This window comes from Priapulus caudatus, unplaced genomic scaffold (genome assembly GCF_000485595.1).
Source record: "Priapulus caudatus unplaced genomic scaffold, Priapulus_caudatus-5.0.1 Scaffold383, whole genome shotgun sequence".
NCBI classification, from domain to species: domain Eukaryota; kingdom Metazoa; phylum Priapulida; class Priapulimorpha; order Priapulimorphida; family Priapulidae; genus Priapulus; species Priapulus caudatus.
The window spans coordinates 159,616-172,292 of record NW_014577444.1 but is presented as its reverse complement, the minus strand read 5'-3'; the positions used below and the strand labels follow the sequence as shown (position 1 = coordinate 172,292).

Sequence of the window (12,677 nt, the reverse complement as noted above, 5' to 3'; positions counted from 1 at the left end):
TTAATTAATTAATTAATTAAACATTAGAACTATAGATCGATGCCCCATCCCCTGTGGGTTTTGGGACTAGTGGGCTTTCGGACTAGTGGGTTTTCGGACTAGTGGGCTTTCGGACTAGTGGGTTTTCGGACTAGTGGGCTTTCGGACTAGTGGGCTTTCGGACTATTGGGCCGTCAGACTAGCGAGCAGTCACCTCAATATTTAGAAACCAAATAAAGCACGTAGCAACAGACAGTGGAGAATATCGTACATTCATCTGCTGCGCATAGCGACAGAATTAATGGATGTTTTTTACAGCTAAATTTCGTTCATCCCTTTTTCAGATTCATATTTCTTTTTGACAACGTAATGCTGATATGCAAAGCAGGCAGGGTGAGTTTAAAATACGAGTTCTATATAGGTCCTAGACCTAGTCGTGCAAATCATAAATCACTATTCCAACGTTTGTTAAGAAATCGCAGTTCCACGTGAGCGGGATAACCAGAGCGGGAGAGATACGCTTTGTGAGTAACAGTTGTGAGCTGACGGCGTTATGATCGTGCTGTCGTACTGTTGCTGGTCGTTAATTCTTAATAAACTCAGTTACTCTACGTTATACAAGAGAGACCTTGTCGTCATTACTCTGCATCGTCCTCATTAAACTAGTGCCTACGTCATTACACGGGAACACTACATTATTACATAAAGACCAACATTGTTTCGCTTTCAGGTAGTGGATAAAGTATTTGGGGTAATATATATTACATGCATGGCTATCTTAATTAGAAGACGTTTTATATTATGATATCATGAGTCTATCAATAGATCTATTAATCTATAAAATCTATTGATAGACTCTTGATGATATTTTTTACGTAGTTTTTAGTTTTTAGTGAAACGCGCTACCGCGCTACGCGCTCGTGAGCGATCGCACCCCGTTCTCCCATCAAAGGCACCGCTTCCGCGCTCATAGAAAAACGCCTGGCAGTCGCCGCGTCGCGTTATTCTTGTAATCTGCTATATCTTGTCATTCCTTTGGAACAAACATGAGCGAGAGTAAGAGTGTCGTACGGCTAGAACCAGTCTGAAGTAATGAAGTATGTACAAATAAAACAGCGCAGACTATCTACTAGGCATATAGAATACTCAATAGGTGCTGGACATACGCGAATACAGCGTGAATGGTGTCGATCGACGGAGATGAATTTATAAAGCTATGCAATGACGAGGAAGTGAAATAAAATTGATGTGATAAAAATAGCTTGAAAAACGGGTACACCACTACACCGCACAAAGTACTGCGGTACGTACCGGTACAGGTCACGTACCGCGGTATACCGGTATATCAGTAATACCGCGCACCTCTAATATCGAGGAAACTTTAAATTAATACAGGCCTATTTTCGCAGGGTGATGCGTATATCTACAAAGAAGCTGTGGTGCTGAAGTGCATGGTAATACAAGAGCCATCTCCGAATGCGAAGAGAGACAAGGTGCGCCTACTGTAGCTCAATCCTTGTATGCCTGCTACCACACCTCTACCACCTAATAGATTGGCTGCAAGGGCACGTCAGCTAGTAAACATGGGAAACACCGTGTATAAATAAGCGCTGTCAATATAAAGTGGAATTTTTAAGATAATGTTTGTATTATATGATAGAATAGTATTATCTTACTCTGGATCGTACGCTGCAGTGGAGCTATTGCTGGGAGATGACGGCGGATGACTACCGAGTGTCAGCCTACCACTTCTACGCGGCAAGCGAGGAGGCGAAACGCAAGTGGATCGAAGCAATCAAGATGGCACAGTACGGTCCTTCCTTCCGCTAGATGTTCATGCTTAACGTTGTTCATCCTATGTTCTTTCGTAGATGCTGTGTTGGCTGGCATATACATTAGGCGCCGTTCTTCCCTAATCATGCTGTTCTTGGTTTAGCTGCCGTGTTTTAGGTAGCTGTATTGTTGCTGGGGTGCTATATCATGTAACTGTTTATCCTTAGGTGATGTGTTTAATGGCCTGCATTGATCATAGTTGTTTTCACCCAACTGTTTTATTATGTTTATAGTTTTTACTTTACCCTTTCATCATTAGCCCTAGCTGCTACGTTAACATAAACTTCTTCTTTTTACAATGTATATGAATACATGTATATGTATACATGTTTATGATCTTGTTCATTCTATAGTGTTTGTAGTTATTTACACCTTGTTCTTATTCTTAATGAATTTAAGTCACTCTTTATTTATTGTTCTAAGACGTTCACGCTGCAGGCTAACAATATATATTTACAACTACGTGATTGTGACATAGCATGGCCGACGTCTCACCAGCTCTGTAGTGCGCCAATAATTAACTGCAAATTACAGCTATTACTATAGTTATTACCTGTCATTTACATCTAATACAATTCACTATTTTTAGAGACAACACTCAGCCTGAGGACTGTCAGCATACCGATCACAAGTTCACCATGTACACATTCATTGAACCGCAAGTCTGCACTGCGTGTGGCAAATTACTCAGGTAACTACGCTGGAGACAAAAATTATCATAATTGCAACATCGGGGAATTATAACGTCAGCTTTGATGGGCATAGAGCTATCTCGCAGAGAGACATAAACGGTTAATTTGCTGTTGTTCATGCAGAGGAGTGTTCTGCCAAGGCTACAAGTGTGTCAAGCCAGACTGCATCGCACGTGTCCACAAGGAGTGCATATTGGCGAGCAAGTGTGGTGAGTATCATACATATGGACGCGGGATACCGATTTAAAGTTAACATTAGATGGAGGAGATGTAACGTCCTGCTAAGCCTGCCCGTAGTTTATTGTCTTTATTTTATATCTTAGATCCATACGTTCAATATGCCTTGGGTACAAACCTTCAGCATTCTCGCTGGATACTCTTTATATATCCCACGTTGAAATTCGCCACAATATTTCCAACTGGCTTTCATGCACTTTGTTCTCTATAGTTGGTTTATTCATAGGTTTATTCATTGTATTGACTTGGTTATAGGCATGAAGAGCACTACGCTTGCTGACGAACCGGTAGTGATAAGACAGCCCAGCGTTCACTTAGGTTTGCACATTTTGCACGTTCGAATATATAATTTCTACTAATTTTGTGTCCGGATTGCTGCCTAACCAGCGAAGCGCATGGAGAATGCAGTAAGGATGTGTTTGCACATGGTCCCGACACTAGTAACTGCATGTATCCCCTATCAAGACCAGACAAACTGTTTTATAGTTTGCGTGATTTCACCGCTATCTGTCGGCTGTAGTGAGCTCACCAACACGTGAGATGTGGGACCCGTTGTCAGAAACAAAACTGTAGATCGTATTCTCGTAAACCATAGACATATTTGTTTGTTTCGTAAATTTATGACGATATCTGGTAGGATATTTCATTTTCATAACTTAACGATGTTTCTGTCAACGGTCTAAGGGAAAAAGCTAAGACTAATGTGAAGACAATTTTTTCTGACAACGGGGCTCTGGTAAATAAATTGAAGATGTTACACAGCATGTTACAGCGTATAGGGCAGCAAGGGCCCCGGGACAGGAACTTTTAGCGCGTAATTATATCCGGACTCATATCCGCGGTTATCTATATCAACCTAAAAACGATGCTGCATGATTTAATAATCGTTCACATTGAATTAAGTGTTTGCTGGGAATGCAGAATATAGGAGTGCGTATGTAGTTTCCAGTTCCCAGTTCCTTATTCGAATAAGGAACTAGTAACTAGGCAAAGCAGTTACAAGTTCCCAGTTCGAAATGCAACATTGAATTGGGAACTGGTAACTAGGCAAAATAGTTACTAGTTACTTATTCGGCCAAATTAACCCTTTGGCACACATTTATTTAATCAGTTACCAGTTCGATACCCAGCTACTTATTCAGTTACCAGTTCGAATTACCAGTTCGAATAAATGTGTGCCAAAGGGTTAATTTGGCCGAATAAATAACTAGTAACTATTTTGCCTAGTTACCAGTTCCCAATTCAATGTTGCATTTCGAACTGGGAACTGGTAACTGCTTTGCCTAGTTACTAGTTCCTTATTCGAATAAGGAACTGGGAACTGGGAACTGGTAACTGCTGTGCCTAGTTACTAGTTCGTTATTCGAATAAGGAACTGGGAACTAGGAACTGGTAACTGCTTTGCCTAGTTACTAGTTCTTTATTCGAATAAGGAACTGGGAACTGGGAACTGGTAACTGCTTTGCCTAGTTACTAGTTCCTTTTTCGAATAAGGAACTGGGAACTGGTAACTGCTTTGCCTAGTTACTATAGTTCCTTATTCGAATAAGGAACTGGGAACTGGGAGCTAACTTCACTTACCCCTGTCATTAATCTTTGCGATCTTACGGCGGGTCTTTGTGAAAATTAATGCAAGTATTAAGCATAACAATAATATGAACATATGTATATACAACGTATGCATCTATTATGTATGTGTGTGTGTGTGTGTGCGTGAGCGCGTGCGAGCGTGCGTACGTGCGTACGTGCATCCTTGATTGAACGCCTGAACGACTGACGACGTTCTTGAATTGTTATGGCAGGCAAGTATCGAGTAAACAGGGCGCTAGATGCTAACGTGCTCGGACACCTGAGCCTTCAGGTCGGAGACACGATCCTCGTGACCAATGGCTCCGAGAGCGACACCTACTGGACGGGCTACAGCATGAAAGCGAAGGAACATGGGCTCTTCCCCCGCTCCCATGTCGAGAAGGTAGGGGCGGCGGTTGGTGGGTGGGGAGGGGTGAAAGGGGAGGGGAGGCATTATAGCTAGCGTTCTCTCTCTTCCAGTGGCTGTGATGCGGAGTGGCAGAACTCAGGTGCGGCCAGGCGGCCTATCCTTTCAAGGAACTTTAGCACTTTGGCAGGGTCGTCATTGAGAAGCTCTAAGATGTCCTTTGAGCCACACACTTCATTTTGTTGTTTTCCGTATATCGGACAGCATAGTAGGTGTTCCACTGCCTCTTTTTCATCGCACCTCGCCAGACACTTCCCCTTATCGTCAGGTAGGGATTTGTATCTGGCTAAGCAATGGGCAGCCAGGGATGACTTTCCAGTTCGTAGCTGATGGACGAGAACCTCGTCTGATCTCGCCATCGTTTTAGGGATTTCTTTGGGTCTTGCTGTTGTTACCTTATTGAAGAAGAGGTCCTCCTGTTTGAGATCTGATATCCACCCTTCATGGAGTTGGCGTTTGATGTGGGCTTTGGTAGTCGGAAAGTCGACCGGGACCGCTTCTTGGGGTAGGGTGGTGGCTTCCCCTGCTGCGGTATCTGCCTCTTCGTTACCTTCTATTCCTTTGTGGCCAGGTATCCACTGGAACACTATCTTTATGCTGTGCTGGGAGATCTGGTTGATGTGTCCCCAGATCTTGCTACCGATGTTACTGAACTGGTTTCCAGGGCCCTGTCCGAGGGTTTCAATGGACGATTTTGAAAGTCTGTAATTATCCACAACACCCGGTCCAGTTCAATTTCGTAGTCCAGGTTTTCCCATACAGTCATCAGGGCCTTTTCTATGGCTCTCATCTCTGCCCGATATGATGAGCATATGATTCCACATGGTATTTTGATGATTATTTTTTTTCACCTGGTATGTTGATTATGGCACCAGCATCACCGTTTATCGTACCATCATCTGCCGACCCGTCAGTGTAGCAAACCATGTCTACTTCTTTGATTTTCTCCAGTAGGCTCCGTGCAGCATTCTCGATGTTGTTGGCTGCGTCGTTTTTGCCCATGCAGCCGTCTACTATGGTGTTAAACTCTACGTCTGGGGAGGACCAGTTCCACGGTTCTAATTGGGGGTGAAGTATAGTTGCTTCTTTAGGTGTGCATTCGAGGTTCGTTTTACCGTGTCATCCAGGCTGTTTCTCTAGGTGGAAGGAGTTTGCTGTTGGGGGCTCCTTCTTTACTGGAATGTCTTTTTAGGCGAAGTGGTGCGTATCCTTTGGCAACTTGATGGGACGGGATATCAGAAGGCAGTCTAGTTGAGCGCTCGTGCTGAAGTGTTGTTTGTAATTTTGCTTGGACATTCGGTGGTTGTAGTCCTGCTTCACACATGAGAGCGTTCTTAGAGGTGTCGCTAGTACAGCCAGTGATTATCCTTGCTGCCGCACGTTCTTTCTAAAGGCCGCCGCACACCAGCCGATTTTTACAAACGATGAAGCGATGAAGCGATGAAGCGATGAAACGATGTAGGTGTGCGGCGCACACCTACGATAATTTCTGCAAGGTGAATGTCATGTGACACGGGCACGTTCAGCAATTGGCTGTTCAATATTTATCGCACACGATTTCCCTGAGGTCACGCGCACACCACAAAATCGCGTCCAAATAATCGGTTCAAAATCAAACATGTTTGATTTTGGAACGATCACCCGATAAAAATAAAATCGTCTACAAATGAACGCGCACACCTACATCGTTTCATCGCTTCATCGCTTCATCGCTTCATCGTTTGTAAAAATCGGCTGGTGTGCGGCGGCCTTAAGCAACAATCTCCAGTGTCGATGGTGCCGCCATTATACCCCATTCTCCTATCCCGTGGTTGATGGCTGCTTGAGTGTATCCATGGTGAACTGTCTTCAGTTATCGTGATTTCTGTCCCTAGGTTCTGTCGCTAAGAGCTCTTAGGACTTGGTTGCGTTTCCCAGTCTTTTCTGCATTGAACTCTGCATGTTTTTTGAATGTGAGCCCCTGGTCGACCGTTGATGTGGACACCTAATAACTTCGGAGCGGTATAGAGTACGTGGTGTATCCGAATTCCGTTTACGTATAGTTTCGCACTGCTTTACTGTTCAGTTCATGCTGGTCTTTGGTATAGAGGCAGCACACTGTCTTGGAATTGGCAGAGTAGCAGATGCTGATCGTCACTTTGTTCTCGTTGCACCATTTCTCCACGGCATTAAGGGCGGGTTGCATGGCTTTCTGACATTGCTCCATTGTCTTTCCTGATGTTGTGATTGCAAGACAATTGTCATCCGCGAATAGGGATGTAGAGGTTCTAATCTGGGCGGTACCTGGTAGTGCGTCTGGGAGGTCGTTGATGTATATCAGCCAGAGTATTGGGGCTAGGACCGGTCATTGTGGGAGACCATTGTCATACCTTAGTCGGGATGATTTGGAGTTGTTGTATATACCTGACATGTGCGTAGCGTTCAGAGAGCAACGATTTGACCCATTTTACGACACAATTTCCAATTTCACCCAACTTTCCCCCCAAGTTGTCTCGCCAGACTCGAGTCGTATGCCTTTGTAAAATCGACGTAGGTTGTTAGGGAGCGCTGCTTGTTTTGTATGCCATCTAAAAGTATTTGTGACAGTCATGGTATCTGCTCGTTTGTAGATCGACGCTTGGGCTGGGCTGAGCTTGTTAATTGTTACGCTCTAGGAAGTATTGTAGTCTTGCCTGCACGAGTCTCTCCATAAGCTTTGATATCGTGGATAAGAGGCTTATTGGCCGGTAGCTGGTTGTTAGGCTTGCGTCCTTCCCTGGTTTCCGGATGGGGACAATTTCTGCTAATTTCCACTCTTTGGGGCAAGTTTTCAGCTTCCAGGATAGGTTGTATAGCTTTAGCAGGGTTTCCTTGGCGGGCTGTGTGAGATGTAGTAGCATCTCGTTGGAGATGTCATTTTCACCTGGACTTTTTCCATTTTTTAACTGCAGCATTCCTGTCTTAAAGCCGCACTATGCGCATCCAAACGCTAATTTCTTCAGTACTAGACTAGCAAATACTTCGTGTCATGCATAATCACACTACCTTATGGCAAAATAAACTCTAGTTCCTCCCATTTCACTGCGCGTTTGCTTAAAACCCACAAGAAAGAGGTGCGAAATTTGGTAATCTGGCACCAACGCTAAATTGTTTGCCAAACAATTTTGCCAAGAATCGGTTAGGTGACGTCACATGTTTTTATCTTTGCTACACCCGTACCGCTGCACCGCAGCACCGCTGCTCAACTGTCAACAACATCGGAGAATTTGAACAACATTGGAGGTATTTTCAAATGCCTTTTATAAGACAACGCGCAGTGAAATGGGAGGAACTAGAGTTTATTTTGTCATAACGTAGTATGATTCTGCATGACACAAAGTATTTGCTAGTCTAGTACTGGAGAAATTAGCGTGTAGATGCGCATAGTGTGGCTTTAAGTTCTTCCATGCTAAATAGGCACCACATTCCGATTTGTTGGCTATCACAGTTGGAGCATTTTCCGATAGCCCTTCTATGAGCGTGTACTCTGGTTTGTCAGCTGCTTTGCTCGTTGGGATTCTGCTTTCTTGCTGGTACGACTTGTTGAACATGTTGGCTTTTTCTTGGTCAGTTGTAGCGACCTTTGACCCCATAGAGATGTTAGTTCCACTCTTAGTTTTGGGTTTCCTGCCATTCATAGCAGCTATAGCACGCCATACTTTACTAGGCTAGGTGGATGGGTCGCGCTCAGATACGTACTTTTGCCAGCTTTCTTCTTTTGCTTGATTGGTGACATTGTAAAGGGTATCCCTGGTAGCTTTGTAGGTATCAGCATGCCCTCTAAAAGATGATATTCTGCTCGGGCTTTGTTGTTTGCTTTATCAGCCTTGTCAATATCGTCGTTGCAGAAAGGTTTGATGTTGGGTCGGTTTCCTCTGGGGATACTCTTTTTCGCGGCTTGTAGGATAGCTGTGTTTAGTCGCAGCGAGAGGGTCTTAAGTGGCCATGATTCGCTGTTTTCGGGCCAGTTCTCCATTTCCTGGTCAAGGTAGCATTTGAACATCTTCCAATTGGCTTTTTTGTAGGCCCATCTGGCTTTGCCTTCGCCCTTTCTTGGCCTCTTCTTGGTGGTGAAGTTCAGGTTTAAGGTTATTAGAATCGGCAGGTGGTCTGAGCCTCAGGGGTTTCGCTCTTGGGGGAACCAGGAGTATTTGCCGAGCAAGCTGTTGTGGGTGAGGGTGATATCTGGGTACGACTTCTTCCCCTTGCTGTCCCTTCTGGTGTAGGAGTCTGGGGTGTCCATGTACCCGAAGTTGTTGGCAGAGAACCAGTCCTCCCATTTGCAAGGGCGTAGCCAGGAGAATTTGGATTGGGGGAGGGGGTCCTCGAGCAAGTAACAAGGGTGTCTGGTGGTGTGAAAATTTTTTTTAAGTTAAATGTAAAAATAGTGCTTTAAAATCAATTTAGACGCTGTTTTGTTGACAATACTATTTCTTCTGCAGCTCTAAATAGAGAAAAAAAATTATATTTTGATTTTGATTGGGGGGTTCTAGGGCCCCAGGACCCCCCCCCCCTGGCTACGCGCTTGCCAATTTGTCAGCCATGTTGTTTCGGCCTAGTCTATCATCCCAGGTGCCGTGGCAGTTTGAATCGGCAAAGTACAGACTGTTTGGGTCTGTTGGCTGCTTAGACGTGTCGAAATCTTGGCGTCGGTCGTCGTCTTTGGATGACTCGTGAATTGGCGGCACATACAGGTTCCATAGCTCTTTTTTGGTCTACAACCTTGTTGTTATGTTCCTGGTAGACTTATGCCGGTCCACTCTGTGGTGTCATCATTTTGGTGTACCGGGCTGGTTTTAAGGATGTTGTATTTTATTCCTTCTCTTATTAGCCACGCCACACCTCCCCTTCCGGCGCTGTTGTGCCAGATTTCCTCCCTGTCTTTCTCTCTTGTGCTACTATGTTCCAGCCACGTAGCTCGGGGATCTTGTTATACATCCTTCCCATTAACATTTTTGACAGCGAAATTTGCCTCTTGGATAGCCGCAACGTCAACCTTTAGGTCAAACAGCCTTTTCAATAGTTCCACCTTCCTCGTTTTGAATCCAGCGATGTATATGTAATGTTCTGCTGCAGTATTCTCAGCTGGTTGTGATGTTTCCTGTGCTGTCTGTGGTCTCTACGTCAGGCCGCGGTTCCGTGCAGTGTTTTTAGGGTTTGTTGAAGACGGGGTACCATTGGGTGTGTGACCGTCTTTCATGGGAGCCCTCTTGTCGGGTGGAGGAGGAGGGTCCCGCTTTCTGCGGTCGTTTGCCGGTGGACGGGTGGCAGGGCGACCACGGTCCCTGGAGTCACTCATTTTGGGACAGCGCCCGCATATCGGTCCTGACTAACCATTCTTGGCGGGTCGCTGGTTCCGCACGGGCAGAGGGATCGCCTCTGTGCGCGTGCGCACGTGTACGTGCTGAGTGTTGACGAGTACGGTCTTTGAGTACGTTTTGGCGCTCTTTTCCAGAAGTTCTGCGCGAGGAGGTCTTTGAACTCTCCCGTTTCGCACGTGGTGAGTTGAAAAGTAACCCCTTTGTTGAAGTGTGTTGTTGTTGTTGGTGTTTCACCGCAAGTACTGTTCGTTCTCGTAGGTAGGGGATTGCAGTGATGATGAGATTCGCGGTTTCGGCTTCCTCGTTGAATATTGCGCCAACGTTTCCACATCCACCGACAGTGCCGCCGCGTGTATATAGGCTCTCTTCCTGGCACCATAGCTAGCGTTGCTTGTTTAGTTTAATTTAGTCTTAGTTTATTAGTAATATTATTAATTAGTTGATTATTATTGTAGTATTAGTATTGTTTTATCATTTCTAGTTTTATTAGTAGTGTTATTAATTTGTTATTGGTATTAGTATTAGTATTGGTGTTGTTATTGGTATATTAGTAATAATATTACTATTGCTATTAATTGTTATTAGTTAAATTGTTCATGTCTCAGTGTCTCCAACACCGTAATGTAGCTCCCCGAGTTGTTTTATTTCATGATGACTGCATGTAATTAAACCTCTTAGCAACAAATTTGACAACCTGATTGAAATTGTTTAGGCTTCATAAAGTGTGTTGCTCCTAGTTATTATCAGCATGAACAAGTATTATAGTAGGGCCTATACAATTTTATGATAATGATTGTATAAAGAGCGTATTAAGAATTCGGATATTCAAGACGTTCTTAATACGCTCTTGATTGTATATATATATATATATATATATATATAAACTATATAGATCCTCTTTGCATATATACATTGTTTAGCTAGCTATATATTCATGAGATCTGTTGTATCTGTCTTGGTATAACAAATGTTGCAGCATCATTCGGCTACGCCGGATCTTCTCTAACTGCAGTCTCAGTGACGACTATCGTTATTCGCGTCCAGCTGTTTCTTAGTTATCCCACTTTTCACATGCATTTCGCTACCAACAGATTGTGCCAAAGCGAGGCGGGTCGTATCTGGAGACGGGAACATCCTTGGTCGGTAATGTCGGCAGTGCGCAACCACCCGCCATTCCGCAAGGTTACAACCCATTCAGGAACGAATCGCCGAGCTGCGAAGCCTGGTTAGTCGACCAACACTCGCGTACGGTCGTGGAGTGCAATCACACGAGTAGAGTATTCCCATAATATACTAAAATATCCAAACTTTCGCAAATAGACCGACTACACCACCCGATCTCCTAATATACTATAATATCCAAACTTTCGCAAGTAGGCCGACTACAACACCCGAGTGATTTACCGATTACGAGTAAGCTCTCCTGTCCATGCACATACAAATGTTAAAAATACGCTGCAGTTGTAGTCTTGCAAGAAAAACGAAGCCTAAAGGGCCTGCCAACAAAATTGATCATCGTGCATTCTCGATTAGGGATCCGGCATAATAGAAGATTAGCGATAAGCAGCTCTAGCCCGTGCAGGTGTGCGCGCGGTAACCCCCCCCCCCCCGTCGTAAAGGCTCAGCTCAATGTCATGTGACACGGGCACGTTCAGCCAAAATGGCGCCACCTTGCAGAAATTTATCGTAGGTGTGCGGGTGTTTATCGTAGGTGTGCGGGTGTTTATCGGAAGGCGTCGCGATGAGCGGATTTTACAAACGACGAAGCGATTTTTGAATCGGACCGATTTTTGTGTAGGTGTGCGGCGGCCTTTACGGCTAATGACAGACTCCAGCGATAAACTGTAAAATGATCGTCGGCGCCAATACCCGACAGACTGCGCTGGTTGATAAACCGACGAAATTCGCAATTCTTTCGACTCTGCCCCCTCCCCCCCCCTCTACGTATCATCCCAGCCACGGGACATAGATCGGTGTATATCTAGAGTACATAATCGACGCTCTATTATGGACTCTTGGCAAGAGTAGATAATATAACCAATACGTGTGTACGTAATAATTGTTATTATCTACTCTTGACTCTTGGTGTATATGCTAGAAGCCACGTATACGTACACACGTCGTGCGTGAACGCGTGCACAACAGATATAACGTATATTTCGCTAATTGCGTTTTCCCGGGGAATGAGTAATGCCGATTGCAATGCATTATTGAAGTGTCTGCGCATGAGCGGTGGTGAGCGGTAGCAGACCAAGGCCGTACACTGACGGACGCGTGACGTCACGACAGCTGCCGATATTCTCGGCGTTATAGTCATCGTCGTCATCATCGTCGTCGTCGTCACGCTTGTCATCATCGGACCACACGCAGACACAACACACACACACACACACACACACACACACACACACACACACACACACCACGCACACGCACACACACACGCGCAGCACCACACGCACGCACGCACGCACGCACGCACGCACGCACGCACACACACACACACACACACACACACACACACACACACACACACACACACACGCCCCACACGTATATAATTATATATATAATATATATATACATTTTGCCATATCGCAA

The 12,677-nt window shown here is 44.8% G+C and overlaps 1 protein-coding gene across 2 annotated transcripts in view; it reads left to right on the top strand.

Moving 5' to 3' along the window:
• Nucleotides 1–12,677, top strand: part of LOC106809774 (proto-oncogene vav-like) — a 56,190-nt gene that overhangs the window by 31,757 nt on the left and 11,756 nt on the right. Inside the window, exons 12-19 of one of the 2 annotated variants that reach the window (XM_014812979.1) lie at nt 1,389–1,472; nt 1,675–1,787; nt 2,402–2,503; nt 2,628–2,713; nt 2,997–3,059; nt 4,544–4,713; nt 11,168–11,301; nt 11,767–11,774. In XM_014812979.1, the coding sequence (XP_014668465.1) occupies nt 1,389–1,472; nt 1,675–1,787; nt 2,402–2,503; nt 2,628–2,713; nt 2,997–3,059; nt 4,544–4,713; nt 11,168–11,301; nt 11,767–11,774 (760 nt within the window). The remainder of the gene's footprint in view (nt 1–1,388; nt 1,473–1,674; nt 1,788–2,401; nt 2,504–2,627; nt 2,714–2,996; nt 3,060–4,543; nt 4,714–11,167; nt 11,302–11,766; nt 11,775–12,677) is intronic. The other variant, XM_014812980.1, reaches the window with a different exon arrangement.